Source organism: Taudactylus pleione, unplaced genomic scaffold (genome assembly GCF_031769625.1).
Source record: "Taudactylus pleione unplaced genomic scaffold, aTauple2 ptg000140l, whole genome shotgun sequence".
Classification (NCBI taxonomy): Eukaryota; Metazoa; Chordata; class Amphibia; order Anura; family Myobatrachidae; genus Taudactylus; species Taudactylus pleione.
Window position 1 is genome coordinate 1,209,591 of NW_028284542.1, and position 19,406 is coordinate 1,228,996.

The 19,406-nt window shown below is 46.8% G+C and overlaps 1 protein-coding gene across 1 annotated transcript in view; it reads right to left on the reverse strand.

Moving 5' to 3' along the window:
* Positions 1 to 2,586: 2,586 nt before the first annotated feature.
* LOC148522738 (antizyme inhibitor 2-like) overlaps positions 2,587 to 19,406 on the reverse strand; it is a 41,184-nt gene continuing 24,364 nt past the window's right edge. Inside the window, exons 5-6 of the mRNA XM_088473781.1 lie at positions 11,763 to 11,881; positions 2,587 to 2,778 (exon numbers count right to left, since the gene is read on the reverse strand). Of these exons, the coding sequence (XP_088329907.1) occupies positions 2,587 to 2,778; positions 11,763 to 11,881 (311 nt within the window). The remainder of the gene's footprint in view (positions 2,779 to 11,762; positions 11,882 to 19,406) is intronic.

Here is a 19,406-nt window from a genome sequence, read left to right on the forward strand (position 1 = left end):
GACCAGGGGTATTTTGGATATCGGAATATTCCGTATTTTGGAATATTTGCATACCATAATGAGATATCTTGGGAATGGGACCCAAATCTAAACACAGAATGCATTTATGTTCTATATACACCTTATATACACAGCCTGCAGTTAATTTTATACAATTTTTTCAATAATTTTGTGGCTCAAACACAGTTTGTGTACATACATGAAATTCATTTATGTTCATTTATGTTTCATATACAGTACACCTTATACACAAAGCCTAAAGGTAATTTTATACAATAGTTTTAATAATTTTGTGCTTTAAACAAAGTTTGTGTACATTGCACCATCAAAAAACAAAGGTTTCATTATCTCAGTCATGCTAAAAAAATTCTGTATTTCGGAATATTCCGTATTTCAGAATATTTGGATATGGGAGACTCAACCTGTATTGATATATTCACAGAATTAAAGATACCTTGATGTGACTTCAAAATTCTGTGCTAGAGTGAGTGAATGGTACGCTGTACCTCATATTGTTCAGAACAAGTGTGGTGTGGGATGGTCTATGTTAAAGATACCTTTGTGCGATTACCACTGTGTTTTTCTTTGCGAGTAGGGTACGCTCCATTGAAACCCTATAGTCGAAATTTCCCTGCCATGTATGATAAATCAAGGGATGATTGAAAAACAGTGATACAACACATGTTATCTTTGTCTTTTTCATTTCCAATATACATGGAGGGAGACTACTATGAACTTTTACCCAAGGAGTCCCTAAGAAAGAAGTACATGAGGATTCTTTTCCGATTCAAGGAACGTGCCTTTACCATATATATAAGTATTCTCTCATGATAGAGCGCCTATTGGTGCATCTCCTGTTCCAATTTTTTGTGTGATTTGATTTATGCGTAGGGATGTGGTGATATCCTTTCTAGGACTAGGAGATCCTGTGTGGCTGTTTTGTGTTTCGCAGTCTTGTTGCAACCCATCACATTTTTTACTTCAGATGAATAGATTGATTGCTAGATAGATAGATAGATATGAGATAGATAGATAGATATGAGATAGATAGATATGAGATAGACAGATAGATAGATATGAGATAGATAGATAGATAGATAGATAGATAGATATGAGATAGATAGATAGATAGATATGAGATAGATAGATATGAGATAGACAGATAGATAGATATGAGATAGATAGATAGATAGATAGATAGATAGATAGATAGATAGATAGATAGTAGGGATGAGCGGGTTCTGATTTCTGAAATCCGAACCCCCCCCCGAGCCCCCCCCGATCCGAGCCGGGAACCGAGTCCGGCTCGGGTTTTCCCGCCTGACTCGGAACTGAAATCGAGGCAAAACGTCATCATCCCGCCTTCCGGATCTCGCAGGTTTTGGATTCTATAATAGGTCCCCGCGTCGGAGCCATTTCTCACTCCGGCTGTGGACAGTGACGACGGAGGGTGGGAGCTAGCGCTGGCTGGGCTGTGTTGTGCTGCTGTTGTCCATAGGGGCTGTGTCCACTCAAAACAGAGAAATAGATGTTCGCGCTCCACGCTGCACCTGGCAGCTAATTACAATGTGATTTTCACCAATCACAGATGTATATATAGTCAAAAATAAAGGACGTTAAAAGCGCTCAAGTAAAGGTGCAAGTACGGTGAAAATTATAATGTTGTCCAATTGACACAAATAGTCACTCGTTTATAGTTCAACTGTTGTACATCCTTATTTTCTTTAGAGTCAGCAACCTGGTTTCTCCACTTGGTTTTTCACACTAATACCCCTCAGCATCAAAAGGCCATATAAGACAAAAAGAGGGGAGAATACATAGTGTAAAACCATAAAACATTTATTCAACAACAAAATTGATAAAAATGGTCGCGTACCATCCAAAACCTTTTCAGAAAGGCACAGTTTTAAGCACATAGGGGTAAATTATCTGCTCCCCCTATTTGAGCAATACCTTCCCACAGTCTGGGTAGATGGCAGCAACACAGGATACAGCACAGGATAAAACACGATAATTTTCACTTAAAAAAAACGATAAAATGATGATACATAAGGCTCTCATTGATTTCAATTACAACAAAAATAACGATAACATAAAAAAATGAAAAGCATATTTTGGCGAAAAAAACTTTTAAAAAATATGCAAAAAACATTGATACATTTCCTCGAAACTTATCTCTAGCGAAAAACACTGGAAAACCATTTTTATCACTTTTTTTCATGCAAAATACTGTTGATACATATCCCCCATAATCTCTATGTACCCCACAGATCTGTACAGCTTCTCTATAAATATTAGAATAATAAGAAAAGTCCACATCAATGATAGAATTGCAAGCACATAGTAAGTAAATATTGCTATCTGTAATCATCCTATAATGCTATATAGTATGTAAAGATATTAGCATACAGTACTTACACATCTCAGTCATCAACATCTTTATACGAAGTGCGTTGTTTGCAAGTGATCAGGACTGGAATTGAGTTTTTGAGGCGTATAAAGTTTAAATATAAATCAGCCTCAAAGGAGGAGACGGGGCAAATGCTGGAGGCAATAGATAGAATAATATGTCATCTCTGGACAGTGTCAGCCAATCACAGGAGGAGGCGGCGATAATGCTGGAGGCAATAGACAGAATAATAATTCATATCTGGAGAGAGTCAGCCAATCACAGAAGGAGGCAGGGATAATGCTGGAGGCTATAAACCATGCAATATCTCCGATCTGGTCAGGTGTGATTTCTAATATTTGTTCAAGTTTCTTATTGACACACTTAGACTATTTATTAACACAAGTGCATTAAAATCATATAGCCAATGGCGTCACTAGGGGGGTGCAGGCAGCACCGGATGATACCATTAAAGAGGATGACACCAAAATAGCATAGCTGCTCTGCTATTATGTTGTCACCCCCTTGGATGGTGTCACCAAGCAGTGCCGCACCGGTGATGAATGATACGTGCGTCAATCACACTGTGTTGAGGGAAGCAGGGGTCATCCCAGCAACTCCCTGAGTGCTGGGCAAGCCCCTCCAGTGTCATGTGGGCAAGGGCGTGACAGCAGCTTAATTAATAGGGCACCTGGCAGCAAAATTGGCCACTAACGCCGGTCACTCGAGCCAATCATGGCTCGCGGACCGGCATCCTATCAGGAGAAGCCACGTGGCCGCTCCTAATTGGCTGTTGGTCCGCGCGGCCGGTAACCAATCATGAGCGGCTACGTACCCGCTCCTAATTGGCAGTCGGTCCGCGCAGCCAGTAACCAATCATGAGCGACCATGAGGCTGCTCCTAATTGGCTGTTGGTCCGCACTGCCGGCGCATTATTATGAAGTGCCACCGGGGATCCTGAAGGGAAAGGTGCACTCCACCCACTGCGGCGAAGCGAGTGCTGAGAGGGCGGAGCTATGTGAAGGGGCTGTGTGTACTGTGTGTATGAAGATGATGAAGGGGCTGTGTGTACTGTGTGTATGCAGATGATGAAGGGTCTGTGTGTACTGTGTGTATGCAGATGATGAAGGGGCTGTGTGTACTGTGTGTATGCAGATGATGAAGGGGCTGTGTGTACTGTGTGTATGCAGATGATGAAGGGGCTGTGTGTACTGTGTATGCAGATGATGAAGGGGCTGTGTGTACTGTGTGTATGCAGATGAAGGAGGGGCTGTGTGTACTGTGTGTATGCAGAAGATGAAGGGGCTGTGTGTACAGTGTATGCAGATGATGAAGGGGCTGTGTGTATGCAGATGATGAAGGGGCTGTGTGTACAGTGTGTATGCAGATGATGAAGGGGCTTTGTGTACTGTGTGTATGCAGATGATGAAGGGGCTGTGTGTACTGTGTGTATGCAGATGATGAAGGGGCTGTGTGTACTGTGTGTATGCGGATGATGAAGGGGCTGTGTGTACTGTGTATGCGGATGATGAAGGAGCTGTGTATACTGTGTGTATGCGGATGATGAAGGGGCTGTGTGTACTGTGTATGCGGATGATGAAGGGGCTGTGTGTACTGTGTATGCAGATGATGAAGGAGCTGTGTGTACTGTGTATGCAGATGATGAAGGGGCTGTGTGTACTGTGTGTATGCAGATGATGAAGGAGCTGTGTGTACTGTGTGTATGCAGATGATGAAGGGGCTGTGTGTACTGTGTGTATGCAGATGATGAAGGAGCTGTGTACTGTGTGTATGCAGATGATGAAGGGGCTGTGTGTACTGTGTGTATGCAGATGATGAAGGGGCTGTGTGTACTGTGTGTATGCAGATGATGAAGGGGCTGTGTGTATAGTGTATGCAGATGATGAAGGGGCTGTGTGTATAGTGTGTATGCAGATGATGGAGGGGCTGTGTGTACTGTGTATGCAGATGATGAAGGAGCTGTGTGTACTGTGGATATACAGATGATGAAGGGGCTGTGTGTACTGTGTATGAGGATGATGAAGGGGCTGTGTGTACTGTGTGTATTAGGGGTGAGCGGGTTCGGATTTCTGAAATCCGAACCCCCCCGAGCCCCCCCGATCCGAGTCCGATCCGAGTCAGGCTCGACTTTTCCCGCCTGACTCGGATCTGAAATCGAGGCAAAACGTCATCATCCCGCCTTCCGAGTCTCGCGGGTTTTGGATCCTATATAAGGTACCCGCGTCGGCGCCATTTTCTCACTCGGCTGTGGACAGTGAAGAGGGAGGGTGGGAGTTAGGGCTGTGTAGTGTAGTGTAGTGTAGTGTAGTGCTGCTGTTGTCCACTACTTCAAAGTCCATAGGGGCTGGCTGTGTTGTGCTGTGCTGCTGTTGTTAATAGGGGCTGTGTCCACTACTTCAAAGTCCATAGGGGCTGGCTGGACTGTGTTGTGCAGTCAGTTCTCCATAGGGGCTGTGTCCACTCCAAAGTCCTGTGCAGTGTCCCAGACCTAAAGGGGTGCTGTAGTGTTGTCCAGGGGGTGCTCTGTCCATCAGGGGTGCTCCCCCCAAGTGCTAAAAAAATAATATATTTTCTGTGTTTGTGAATTGTGTGCGCAGTAGCCGCACGTGCATCAACAAAGTAGTGCCAAGCGTGCGCCTGTGTCATAAGTAAAGGGCCGGCTGGCTTGACCGTTAAAGGGTGCTGTAACCCCCGAAAGTACACTCCAGTCCAAACCAAAAAAAAATTATTTTCTGTGTTTGTGAATTGTGTGCGCAGTAGCCGCACGTGCATCAACAAAGTAGTGCCAAGCGTGCGCCTGTGTCATAAGTAAAGGGCCGGCTGGCTTGACCGTTAAGGGTGCTGTAACCCCTGAAAGTACACTCCAGTCCAAACCAAAAAAAAAATTATTTTCTGTGTTTGTGAATTGTGTGCGCAGTAGCCGCACGTGCATCAACAAAGTAGTGCCAAGCGTGCGCCTGTGTCATAAGTAAATGGCCGGCTGGCTTGACCGTTAAGGGTGCTGTAACCCCCGAAAGTACACTCCAGTCCAAACCAAAAAAAAAATTATTTTCTGTGTTTGTGAATTGTGTGCGCAGTAGCCGCACGTGCATCAACAAAGTAGTGCCAAGCGTGCGCCTGTGTCATAAGTAAAGGGCCGGCTGGCTTGACCGTTAAGGGTGCTGTAACCCCCGAAAGTACACTCCAGTCCAAACCAAAAAAAAAATTATTTTCTGTGTTTGTGAATTGTGTGCGCAGTAGCCGCACGTGCATCAACAAAGTAGTGCCAAGCGTGCGCCTGTGTCATAAGTAAAGGGCCGGCTGGCTTGACCGTTAAGGGTGCTGTAACCCCCGAAAGTACACTCCAGTCCAAACCAAAAAAAAAATTATTTTCTGTGTTTGTGAATTGTGTGCGCAGTAGCCGCACGTGCATCAACAAAGTAGTGCCAAGCGTGCGCCTGTGTCATAAGTAAAGGGCCGGCTGGCTTGACCGTTAAGGGTGCTGTAACCCCCGAAAGTACACTCCAGTCCAAACCAAAAAAAAAATTATTTTCTGTGTTTGTGAATTGTGTGCGCAGTAGCCGCACGTGCATCAACAAAGTAGTGCCAAGCGTGCGCCTGTGTCATAAGTAAAGGGCCGGCTGGCTTGACCGTTAAGGGTGCTGTAACCCCCGAAAGTACACTCCAGTCCAAACCAAAAAAAAAATTATTTTCTGTGTTTGTGAATTGTGTGCGCAGTAGCGGCACGTGCATCAACAAAGTAGTGCCAAGCGTGCGCCTGTGTCATAAGTAAAGGGCCGGCTGGCTTGACCGTTAAGGGTGCTGTAACCCCCGAAAGTACACTCCAGTCCAAACCAAAAAAAAAAATATTTTCTGTGTTTGTGAATTGTGTGCGCAGTAGCCGCACGTGCATCAACAAAGTAGTGCCAAGCGTGCGCCTGTGTCATAAGTAAAGGGCCGGCTGGCTTGACCGTTAAGGGTGCTGTAACCCCCGAAAGTACACTCCAGTCCAAACCAAAAAAAAATTATTTTCTGTGTTTGTGAATTGTGTGCGCAGTAGCCGCACGTGCATCAACAAAGTAGTGCCAAGCGTGCGCCTGTGTCATAAGTAAAGGGCCGGCTGGCTTGACCGTTAAGGGTGCTGTAACCCCCGAAAGTACACTCCAGTCCAAAGCAAAAAAAAAAATTTTTTCTGTGTTTGTGAATTGTGTGCGCAGTAGCCGCACGTGCATCAACAAAGTAGTGCCAAGCGTGCGCCTGTGTCATAAGTAAAGGGCCAGCTGGCTTGACCGTTAAAGGGTGCTGTAACCCCCGAAAGTACACTCCAGTCCAAGCCAAAAAAAAATTATTTTCTGTGTTTGTGAATTGTGTGCGCAGTAGCCGCACGTGCATCAACAAAGTAGTGCCAAGCGTGCGCCTGTGTCATAAGTAAAGAGCCGGCTGGCTTGACCGTTAAGGGTGCTGTAACCCCCGAAAGTACACTCCAGTCCAAACCAAAAAAAAAATTATTTTCTGTGTTTGTGAATTGTGTGCGCAGTAGCCGCACGTGCATCAACAAAGTAGTGCCAAGCGTGCGCCTGTGTCATAAGTAAAGGGCCGGCTGGCTTGACCGTTAAGGGTGCTGTAACCCCCGAAAGTACACTCCAGTCCAAACCCAAAAAAAAATTATTTTCTGTGTTTGTGAATTGTGTGCGCAGTAGCCGCACGTGCATCAACAAAGTAGTGCCAAGCGTGCGCCTGTGTCATAAGTAAAGGGCCGGCTGGCTTGACCGTTAAGGGTGCTGTAACCCCCGAAAGTACACTCCAGTCCAAACCAAAAAAAAAATTATTTTCTGTGTTTGTGAATTGTGTGCGCAGTAGCCGCACGTGCATCAACAAAGTAGTGCCAAGCGTGCACCTGTGTCATAAGTAAAGGGCCAGCTGGCTTGACCGTTAAGGGTGCTGTAACCCCCGAAAGTACACTCCAGTCCAAACCAAAAAAAAAATTATTTTCTGTGTTTGTGAATTGTGTGCGCAGTAGCCGCACGTGCATCAACAAAGTAGTGCCAAGCGTGCGCCTGTGTCATAAGTAAAGGGCCGGCTGGCTTGACCGTTAAAGGGTGCTGTAACCCCCGAAAGTACACTCCAGTCCAAACCAAAAAAAAATTATTTTCTGTGTTTGTGAATTGTGTGCGCAGTAGCCGCACGTGCATCAACAAAGTAGTGCCAAGCGTGCGCCTGTGTCATAAGTAAAGGGCCGGCTGGCTTGACCGTTAAAGGGTGCTGTAACCCCCGAAAGTACACTCCAGTCCAAACCAAAAAAAAATTATTTTCTGTGTTTGTGAATTGTGTGCGCAGTAGCCGCACGTGCATCAACAAAGTAGTGCCAAGCGTGCGCCTGTGTCATAAGTAAAGGGCCGGCTGGCTTGACCGTTAAAGGGTGCTGTAACCCACAAAGTACACTCCAGTCCAAACCAAAAAAAAAATTATTTTCTGTGTTTAGCCGCACGTATATATCAAATCGATATAACATAAATGGAGGACCAAACTTTCTCCGATAAAAATAAAATAGAGAAAGATCAAGAACCACTTCCTCCTAGTGCTGAAGCTGCTGCCACTAGTCATGACATAGACGATAACATGCCATCAACGTCGTCTGCCAAGGCCGATGCCCAATGTCATAGTAGAGGGCACATACAATCCCAAATGGCAAAGTTCAGGAAAATGACCTTGAAAAAGACATTTAAATCAGCTGAAGAGAAACGTAAACTTGCCAATATGCCATTTACGACACGGAGTGGCAAGGAACGGCTAAGGTCGATCCCTAGTATGTTCATGACTAGTGGTTCAGCTTCACATGACGATGGAAGCCCTCCTCCCACTAAAAAAATCAAAAGAGTTAAGCTGGCAAAAGCACAGCGAAGAACTGTGCTTTCTAAGAAGATATCACAAATCCCCAAGGAGAGTCCAAGTGTGGTGGTGGTTGCGATGCCTGACCTTCCCAGCACTGGACGGGAAGAGGTGGCTCTTTCCACCATTTGCACGCCCCCTGCAAGTGCTGAAAGGAGCACCCACAGTCCACTTGCTGATATGCAAATTGAAGATGTCACTGTTGAAGTACAACAGGATGAGGATACTGGTGTAGCTGGCGCTGAGGAGGAAGTTGGCGAGGAGGATTCTGATGGTGATGTGGTTTGTTTAAATCAGGCTCCGGGGGAGACAGTTGTTGTCCGTGGGATGAAAAAGCCCATCACGGTCATGCCTGGGCAGAAGACCAAACATTCCACCTCTTTGGTCTGGCAATATTTCTATCCAAATCCGGACAACAACTGTCTTGCCATATGTACCATATGTAAAGGTGAAATAAGTAGGGGTAGGGACGTCAACCACCTAGGAACATCCTCCCTTATACGGCACCTGCAGCGCGTTCATAAAAAGTTACTGTCAAGTTCAGAAACTTTGGCTAAGACCGTAAGCAGTCCAGGGACACCTAAATCCCGTTGTCCTGTTGTATCCAAGCGCCTGCAAACCACACCGTCAACTCCCTCCTCGTCAATTTCCTCCTTAGTCAGGATCGGAAGTAGTCCTGCAGGCCATGTCACTGGCATGACTGACTCTCCTATCCGGGATTCCTCTGGAGGATCCTGCATTGCTACGCCTACTGCTGCCGCTGCTGCTGTTGCTGCTGCTGGGAGTCGTTCATCATCCCAGAGAGGAAGTAGGAACACCACTACTTTTACTAAACAATTGACCCTCCAACAGTCCTTAGCGAGGAGGATGAAGTACGACAGCAGTCATCCTGAAGCAAAACGTATAACTGAGGCCTTGACTGCTATGTTGGTGTTAGACGTGCGTCCGGTATCCGCCATTAGTGCAGTGGGATTTAGACAATTGATGGAGGTAGTGTGTCCCCGGTTCCAAATCCCGTCTAGATTCCACTTCACTAGGCAGGCGATACCGAGACTGTACAGAAACGTCAGAAAAAGTGTCCTCAGTGTCCTGAAAAATGCCGTTGTACACAATGTCCACTTAACCACGGACATGTGGACAAGTGGAACAGGGCAGACTAAGGACTATATGACTGTGACAGCCCACTGGGTAGATGTATCACCTTACGCAGCAACAGCAGCAGCGTCACCAGTAGCAGCATCTCAGAAATGCCAGCTCGTTACAAGGCAGGCTACGCTGTGTATCACCGGTTTCAGTAAGAGGCACACCGCCGACAACCTCTTAGAGAAACTGAGGGAAATCATCGCCCAGTGGCTTACCCCACTTAGACTCTCCTGGGGATTTGTGATATCTGACAACGCCACCAATATTGTGCGGGCATTACATCTGGGCAAATTCCAGCACGTCCCATGTTTTGCTCACACAATAAACTTGGTGGTGCAGAATTTTCTGAAAAGCGACAGGGGCGTGCAGGAGACGCTTTGGGTGGCCCGAAAAATTTCTGGCCACTTTCGCCATTCAGCGACTGCGTGCCGAAGACTGGAGCGCCAGCAAACACTCTTGAACCTGCCCCGCCATCACCTGAAGCAAGAGGTTGTGACGCGGTGGAACTCAACCCTCTATATGCTTCAGAGGATGGAGGAGCAGCAAAAGGCCATACAAGCCTATACATCCACCTATGACATAGGCAAAGGAGGGGGTATGCACCTGACTCAAGTGCAGTGGAGAATGATTTCCGTGTTGTGCAAGGTTCTCCAGCCCTTCGAACTTGCCACACGTGAAGTCAGTTCAGACACTGCCAGCTTGAGTCAGGTCATTCCCCTCATCAGGCTTTTGCAGAAGCAGCTGGAGAAAGTGAAGGAGGAGCTAAGACGGAGCGATTCCGCTCGGCATGTGGGACTTGTGGATGAAGCCCTTCATTCGCTTTGCCAGGATTCCAGGGTGGTCAATCTGTTGAAATCAGACCACTACGTTTTGGCCACCGTGCTCGATCCTAGGTTTAAAGCCTATGTGGTGTCTCTCTTTCCGGCCGACACAAGCCTGCAGAGGTGCAAAGACCTGCTGGTGAACACACTATCAGCTGAAGCGGAACGTGACACGTCAACGGCTCCTTCTTCATTTTCTCCTGCAACTGGGGCTGCCAGGAAAAAACTTAGGTATCCTAAGCAACCCGCTGGCGGTGATGCAGGGCAGGCAGGACCAAGTTTGGACATCTGGTCCGGACTGAAGGACCTGGCAACAATTTCTGACATGTCTACTGTCACTGCATATGATACTGTCACCATTGACAGAATGGTGGAGGATTACATCGGTGACAGCATCCAAGTAGGCATGGCAGACAGTCCATACCTGTACTGGCAGGAAAAAGAGGCAATTTGGAGGCCCCTGTACAAACTGGCTCTATTTTACCTGAGTTGCCCCCCCTCCAGTGTGTACTCCGAAAGAGTGTTTAGTGCAGCCGGGAACCTTGTCAGCGAAAGGCGTAGGAGGTTGCTTCCACAGAATGTGGAGAAGATGATGTTCATCAAAATGAATTATCAGCTCTTCCAGGGAGACCAGCCTCCAGAAGGTACAGAGGGACCTGTGGTGGTGGATTCAAGTGGGGACGAGTTAATACTTTGTGAGGATGAGGATGTACACACTGAAGAGGGTGAGGAATCGGTGGATGAGGAGGATGAGGATGACATCTTGCCTCCATAGAGCCAGTTTGTGCAGGGACACATTAATTGCCAGCTTGTTTTGTGGGGGCCCAAACGAACCAATCATTTCAGCCACAGTTGTGTGGCAGACCCTGGCGCTGAAATGATTGGTTTGTTAAAGTGTGCATGTCCTGTTTATACAACATAAGGGTGGGTGGGAGGGCCCAAGGACAATTCCATCTTGCACCTCTTTTTTTTCTTTGCATTATGTACAGTTTGGGGCCTAGTTTTTCAAACTGCCATCCTGTCTGCCACTGCAGTTTCACGCCTAGATGGGTCACGTGTTTGTGCCGCCCACTCGTGTCGCTTAGCATAGTCATCCAGCTACCTCGGTGCAACGTTTTGGACATAAAAACACTATTGTGAGGTGTGAGGTGTTCAGAATAGACTGGAAATGAGTGGAAATTAAGGTTATTGAGGTTAATAATAGCATAGGAGCAGAAAAACCTACAAATTCTGTGATTTTAGCTGTTTTTATGCTTTTTTAAAAAAAAATACAGATCCAAAACACAAAACCCAGAACCCAAAACACGGAAGGGTGGTTTTGGCAAAACCAATCCAGATCCAAAACACGAAGAAAGATCCAGATCCAAAACCAAAACACGAAAAGTGGCCGGTGCACACCCCTAGTAAAAATACACATTATATTTGAACAGGATGCTCCTTGTATAATAATGTTATTCCATTTATGTGTGTGCTGTCCCCTCTTCTTCCCACATTGATCAGGAACACCTATGGGCACTTACCTTTTCCAATGTTAGTTTTAGGCTTTTATCTTCTTTGCATAATTTAAAATTCATGAATGACCCAAACAGCCCCTCATTGAGATAATAGGCCAGTTGTCTGCTGACTTTCCCGTCTGCTCCTGTAAAGAGAAGAGTATTAGTTTGGCTTACTGCTCTGTACATACAGTATAACATGTACAATAAGGCACTGTGGTATAGAATGATAATGGGCAATGGAGACCACATCGCTCTCATCATCTAAAGATGGCGACAGTGATGCTGTGAAAAACAGCGGTAATCTTAGATTACCACTGTTTTGTTGAATAAAGAAAGGGTGACATAACCCCTTTAGCGAGCGCTAAACTGGTTATGCATCGTTGGTAAATGGAGCCCTTTGTTTTTCAATAATGTTGGGAAGTTTAGCAATGGCTGAATTATAGCTTCACGGTTCAGGTCCTGGTAATATACTTTTTTAGTTTATTTGTTATTGAATCTATGCTCCCTCAAGACGTATGGAGAACAATAGGTTAGCTTTACTTTAGTTCCACATGGACATTAAATTAAGGACCTCATTCAGAGGCGCTCGCTATTTGCGGTCGTTCGTTTTAAAAAAAGGGGTGGCTATTCAAATGAACCGTTCGCTCTTTGCGGTCTGTTCACGCCTCTAAGTCTGAACGAGCGAGCAAAACTTGCGCTCGAAATTTTGATAAAAACGTCCCCTGGCCGTTCGCATCATACGTCATGTCCGCTATTTATTAGATTAATCAAGTTCATCGAACAGCGTATGAACTGCTCGCTATTCTTGGGGTTGGTTTTTGCTACCACAGTTTTACGAGCAGTTCTGACTATAAATCAACCAAGTGACGTGGTCAATGACGCTGCTGTTGTAATTATGCACACCCATAAAACGCCCGCTTTGACCTTTAAGCACGCCTGCGTTCTGATCTCCACTCCCTGTTTTCAAGCACCTTCCCCTGTTACCACCCACATACGCCTCATTCTGTCAGTCAAAGTTGCAGGAATTCGCTATATAGCGAACAAACGATTTTCGGCCACACTGACTGGTTCGCGCATGCGTACTAAAAACCGTACACATGCGCAGATGTGCGAACATCGCTCGGAACGAGCGTACTGCCGCTTACGAGCGGCTCTGAATCAGCCCCTAAGTCTTTAGGTTGTCCTAAAACTAGGGGTGTGCACCGGCCACTTTTTGTGTTTTGTGTTTTGGTTTTGGATCTGGATCTTTCTTCGTGTTTTGGATCTGGATTGGTTTTGCCAAAACCACACTTCCGTGTTTTGGGTTCTGGGTTTTGTGTTTTGGATTTGTATTTTTTTTTTAAAAAAGCATAAAAACAGCTAAAATCACAGAATGTGTTGGTTTTTCTGCTCCTATGCTATTATTAACCTCAATAACCTTAATTTCCACTAATTTCCAGTCTATTCTGAACACCCCACACCTCACAATAGTGTTTTTATGTCCAAAAGGTTGCACCGAGGTAGCTGGATGACTATGCTAAGCGACACGAGTGGGCGGCACAAACACGTGACCCATCTAGGAGTGATACTGCAGTGGCAGACAGGATGGCAGTTTGAAAAACTAGGCCCCAAACTGTACATAATGCAAAGAAAAAAAAGAGGTGCAAGATGGAATTGTCTTTGGGCCCTCCCACCCACCCTTATGTTGTATAAACAGGACATGCACACTTTAACAAAGCAATCATTTCAGCGCCAGGGTCTGCCACACAACTGTGGCTGAAATGATTGGTTCGTTTGGGCCCCCACAAAACAAGCTGGAAATTAATCTGTCCCTGCACAAACTGGCTCTACGGCGGCAAGATGTCGTCCTCATCCTCCTCATCCACCGATTCCTCACCCTCTTCAGTGTTGTGTACATCCTCATCCTCACAGAGTATTAACTCGTCCCCACTGGAATCCACCACCACAGGTCCCTCTGTACGTTCTGGAGGCTGGTCTCCCTGGAAGAGTTGATAATTCATTTTTATGAACATCATCTTCTCCACATTTTGTGGAAGCAACCTCCTACGCCTTTCGCTGACAAGGTTCCCGGCTGCACTAAACACTCTTTCGGAGTACACACTGGAGGGGGGGCAACTCAGGTAAAATAGAGCCAGTTTGTACAGGGGCCTCCAAATTGCCTCTTTTTCCTGCCAGTATAGGTATGGACTGTCTGACATGCCTACTTGGATGCTGTCACCGATGTAATCCTCCATCATTCTGTCAATGGTGACAGTATCATATGTAGTGACAGTAGACATGTCAGAAATTGTTGCCAGGTCCTTCAGTCCGGACCAGATGTCCAAACTTGGTCCTGCCTGCCCTGTATCACCGCCAGCGGGTTGCTTAGGATACCTAAGTTTTTTCCTGGCAGCCCCAGTTGCCGGAGAAAATGAAGAAGGAGCTGTTGACGTGTCACGTTCCGCTTCAGCTGACAGTGTGTTCACCAGCAGGTCTTTGCACCTCTGCAGGCTTGTGTCGGCCGGAAAGAGAGACACCACATAGGCTTTAAACCTAGGATCGAGCACGGTGGCCAAAATGTAGTGGTCTGATTTCAACAGATTGACCACCCTGGAATCCTGGCAAAGCGAATGAAGGGCTTCATCCACATGTCCCACATGCCGAGCGGAATCGCTCCATCTTAGCTCCTCCTTCACTTTCTCCAGCTGCTTCTGCAAAAGCCTGATGAGGGGAATGACCTGACTCAAGCTGGCAGTGTCTGAACTGACTTCACATGTGGCAAGTTCGAAGGGCTGGAGAACCTTGCACAACACGGAAATCATTCTCCACTGCGCTTGAGTCATCCACCTTACATCCACCTGTGCCTATGTCATAGGTGGATGTATAGGTTTGAATGGCCTTTTGCTGCTCCTCCATCCTCTGAAGCATATAGAGGGTTGTTCCACCGCGTCACAACCTCTTGCTTCAGGTGATGGCGGGGCAGGTTCAAGAGTGTTTGCTGGCGCTCCAGTCTTCGGCACGCAGTCGCTGAATGGCGAAAGTGGACAGAAATTTTTCGGGCCACCCAAAGCGTCTCCTGCACACCCCTGTCGCTTTTCAGAAAATTCTGCACCACCAAGTTTATTGTGTGAGCAAAACATGGGATGTGCTGGAATTTGCCCAGATGTAATGCCCACACAATATTGGTGGCATTGTCAGATATCACAAATCCCCAGGAGAGTCTAAGTGGGGTAAGCCACTGGGCGATGATTTCCCTCAGTTTCTCTAAGAGGTTGTCGGCGGTGTGCCTCTTACTGAAACCGGTGATACACAGTGTAGCCTGCCTTGGAACGAGCTGGCGTTTCTGAGATGCTGCTACTGGTGACACTGCTGCTGTTGCTGCGTAAGGTGATACATCTACCCAGTGGGCTGTCACAGTCATATAGTCCTTAGTCTGCCCTGTCCCACTTGTCCACATGTCCGTGGTTAAGTGGACATTGGGTACAACGGCATTTTTCAGGACACTGAGGACACTTTTTCTGACGTTTCTGTACAGTCTCGGTATCGACTGCCTAGTGAAGTGGAATCTAGACGGGATTTGGAACCGGGGACACACTACCTCCATCAATTGTCTAAATCCCACTGCACTAATGGCGGATACCGGACGCACGTCTAACACCAACATAGCTGTCAAGGCCTCAGTTATACGTTTTGCTTCAGGATGACTGCTGTCGTACTTCATCCTCCTCGCTAAGGACTGTTGGAGGGTCAATTGTTTAGTAAAAGTAGTGGTATTCCTACTTCCTCTCTGGGATGATGAATGACTCCCAGCAGCAGCAACAGCAGTAGCGGCAGCAGGAGGCGTAGCAATGCAGGATCCTCTGGAGGAAACCCGGATAGGAGAGTCAGTCATGATAGTGACATGGCCTGCAGGACTACTTCCGATCCTGACTAAGGAGGAAATTGACGAGGAGGGAGTTGACGGTGTGGACAACGGGATTTAGGTGTCCCTGGACTGCTTACGGTCTTAGCCAAAGTTTCTGAACTTGACAGTAACTTTTTATGAATGCGCTGCAGGTGCCGTATAAGGGAGGATGTTCCTAGGTGGTTAACGTACCTACCCCTACTTATTTCACCTTTACATATGGTACATATGGCAAGACAGGTGTTGTCCGGATTTGGATAGAAATATTGCCAGACCAAAGAGGTGGAATGTTTGGTCTTCTGCCCAGGCATGACCGTGATGGGCTTTTTCATCCCACGGACAACAACTGTCTCCCCCGGAGCCTGATTTAAACAAACCACATCACTATCAGAATCCTCCTCGCCAACTTCCTCCTCAGTGCCAGCTACACCAGTATCCTCATCCTGTTGTACTTCAACAGTGACATCTTCAATTTGCATATCAGCAAGTGGACTGTGGGTGCTCCTTTCAGCACTTGCAGGGGGCGTGCAAATGGTGGAAAGAGCCACCTCTTCCCGTCCAGTGCTGGGAAGGTCAGGCATCACAACCACCACCACACTTGGACTCTCCTTGGGGATTTGTGATATCTTCTTAGAACGCACAATTCTTCGCTGTGCTTTTGCCAGCTTAACTCGTTTGATCTTTTTAGTGGGAGGAGGGCTTCCATCGTCATGTGAAGCTGAACCACTAGTCATGAACATAGGGAAAGACCTTAGCCATTCCTTGCCACTCCGTGTCATAAATGGCATATTGGCAAGTTTACGTTTCTCTTCAGATGATTTAAATGTTTTTTTCAAGGTAATTTTCCTGAACTTTGTCATTTGGGATTGTATGTGCCCTCTACTATGACATTGGGCATCGGCATCGTTGAAGGCATGTTATCGTCTATGTCATGACTAGTGGCAGCAGCTTCAGCACTAGGAGGAAGTGGTTCTTGATCTTTCCCTATTTTATTTTTATCGGAGAAAGTTTGGTCCTCCATTTATGTTATATTGATATATACATGCGGCTAAGGCGCACACAAACACAGAAAATAATTTTTTATTTTTGTTGGAGACTAGTGCACTTTGTGGGTTACACCACCCTTTAAGAAATGAGCCAGCCGGCCCTTTACTTATGGGACACAGGTGCACGCTTGGCGCTGCTCCTTTGTTGATGCACGTGCAGCCACAGTGCACACAATTCACAAACACAGAAATTTTTTTTTTATTTTGTTTGGAGTGCCCTTTGGGGGTTACAGCACCCTTTAGCGGTCAATCCAGCCGGCCCTTTATTTATGGGACACAGGCGCACGCTTGGCACTACTTTGTTGATGCACGTGCTACTGCGCACACAATTCACAAACACAAAAAAATATTTTTTTATTTTGTTTGGAGTGCCCTTTGGGGGTTACAGCACCCTGTAATGGACAAGCCAGCTGGTCTTTTACTTATGGGACACAGGCGCACGCTTGGCGCTGCTCCTTCGTTGATGCACATGCAGCCACAGTGCACACAATTCACAAACACAGAATTTTTTATTTTATTTTGTTTGGAGTGCCCTTTGGGGGTTACAGCACCCTTTAATGGACAAGCCAGCCGGCCTTTTACTTATGGGACACAGGCGCACGCTTGGCACTACTTTGTTGATGCACGTGCGGCTACTGTGCACACAATTCACAAACACAAAAATATATATTTTTTTATTTTGTTTGGAGTGTCCTTTGGGGGTTACAGCACCCTTTAGCGGTCAATCCAGCTGGCCCTTTATTTATGGGTCACAGGCGCACGCTTGGCACTACTTTGTTGATGCACGTGCGGCTACTGCGCACACAATTCACAAACACAAAAAAATATATTTTTTTATTTTGTTTGGAGTGCCCTTTGGGGGTTACAGCACCCTTTAATGGACAAGCCAGCCGGCCTTTTACTTATGGGACACAGGCGCACGCTTGGCGCTGCTCCTTTGTTGATGCACGTGCGGCTACTGCGCACACAACTCACAAACACAGAAAACATTTTTTTTTTTTTAGCACTTGGGGGGTGCACCCCTGACGGACAGAGCACCCCCTGGACAACACTACAGCACCCCTTTAGGACTGGGACACTGCACAGGACTTTGGAGTGGACACAGCCCCTATGGACAACTGACTGCACAACACAGTCCAGCCAGCCCCTATGGACTTTGAAGTAGTGGACACAGCCCCTATGGACAACAGCAGCACAGCGCAGCACAGCACAACACTACACTGCACTGCACTACAGTACACTACAACTCTACACTACACAGCCCAGCCAGCCCTAACTCCCACCCTCCCTCTTCACTGTCCACAGCCGAGTGAGAAAATAGCGCCGACGCGGGTACCTTATATAGGATCCAAAACCTGCGAGACCCGGAAGGCGGGATGATGACGTTTTGCCTCGATTTCAGATCCGAGTCAGGCGGAAAAAGTCGAGCCTGACTCGGATCGGCCTCGGCTCGGGGGGGTTCGGATTTCAGAAATCCGAACCCGCTCACACCTACCTAAAACTAGAGATGTGCGCCGACCCCCGTGTTTTGGTTTTGGTTTTGGATCTGGATTGGTTTTGCCAAAACAGCCCTTGAGTGTTTTCTTTATTTGTTTTTAAATCTGTATTTTTTCTAAAAAAAAAGTTATAAAAACAGCTAAAATCACATAATCACATAATTTTAGGCCTGTTTTTGTTCCTACAGTATTGTTAACCTCAATAACATTTCTCTCCAGTCATTTACAATCAATTTTGACCACCTCGCAATATTGATTTTTTTTCCTCTAGTCTAGGGCCAAAAGGTTGCATCCAGCTAGCTGGCTGACTAAAGGCCTGATTCAGAGCCGCTCGTAAGCGGCCGTTCGCTCATTCGGAGCGATGTTTTCACATCTGCGCATGCGTACGGGTTTTAATATGCATGCGCGAACCAGTCAGTGCGGCCAGAAATCATTTGTTCGCTATATAGCGAATGCCTGCTATTTTGAGTGACAGGATGAGGCGTATGTGGGTGGTAACAGGGGAAGGTGCTTGAAAACGGGGAGTGGAGATCCGAACGCAGGCGTGCTTAAAGGTAAAAACGGGCGTTTTATGGGTGTGCATAATTAAAACAGCAGCGTCATCGACCACGTCACTGGGTTATTTTATAGCCAGAACTGCTCGCAATATTGTGGTAGCAAAAACCAGCCACAAGAATAGCGAGCAGTTCATATGCTGTTCGATGTACTCGATTAATCTATTAAATAGCGGACATGACGTAGGATGTGAGCGGCCAGGGGGTGTTTTTTACAAAATAGCGGCCGCAGGTTTTGTTCGCTCGTTCAGACCTAGAGGCGTCAACAGACCGCAAAGAGCGAACGGTTCATTTGAATAGTCACCCCCTTTTCCTGAACGAACGTCCGCAAACTGCGAACGGCTCTGAATCAGGCCCTAAGATAAGTGACACAGTGAGCGGCACTAACATGTGACAGTTCAGCTTCCAAGTTCCAACACTGATACAGTGAGTTATACAGTGTGGGCTGGATACACCGGTAGTGCACTTACTGTAACAGCAGTGTCGGCAGAGCAGGGGTGCCAACCTTGTCCTCAGTGCAGGAGTGCTGACAGTGTCGGCTGTGCGGGGATGCCCTCGGTGTGGGAGTAGCGGCAGTGCGGGGTCGCCGATGGCATCCTCAATATGTGGGGCAGCAGTGCAGGGGTGCTGGCAGTGTCCTCAGTGCAGATTGCCGGCTGCGTCAGCAGAGCGGGGGTTCCAGTGGGGGT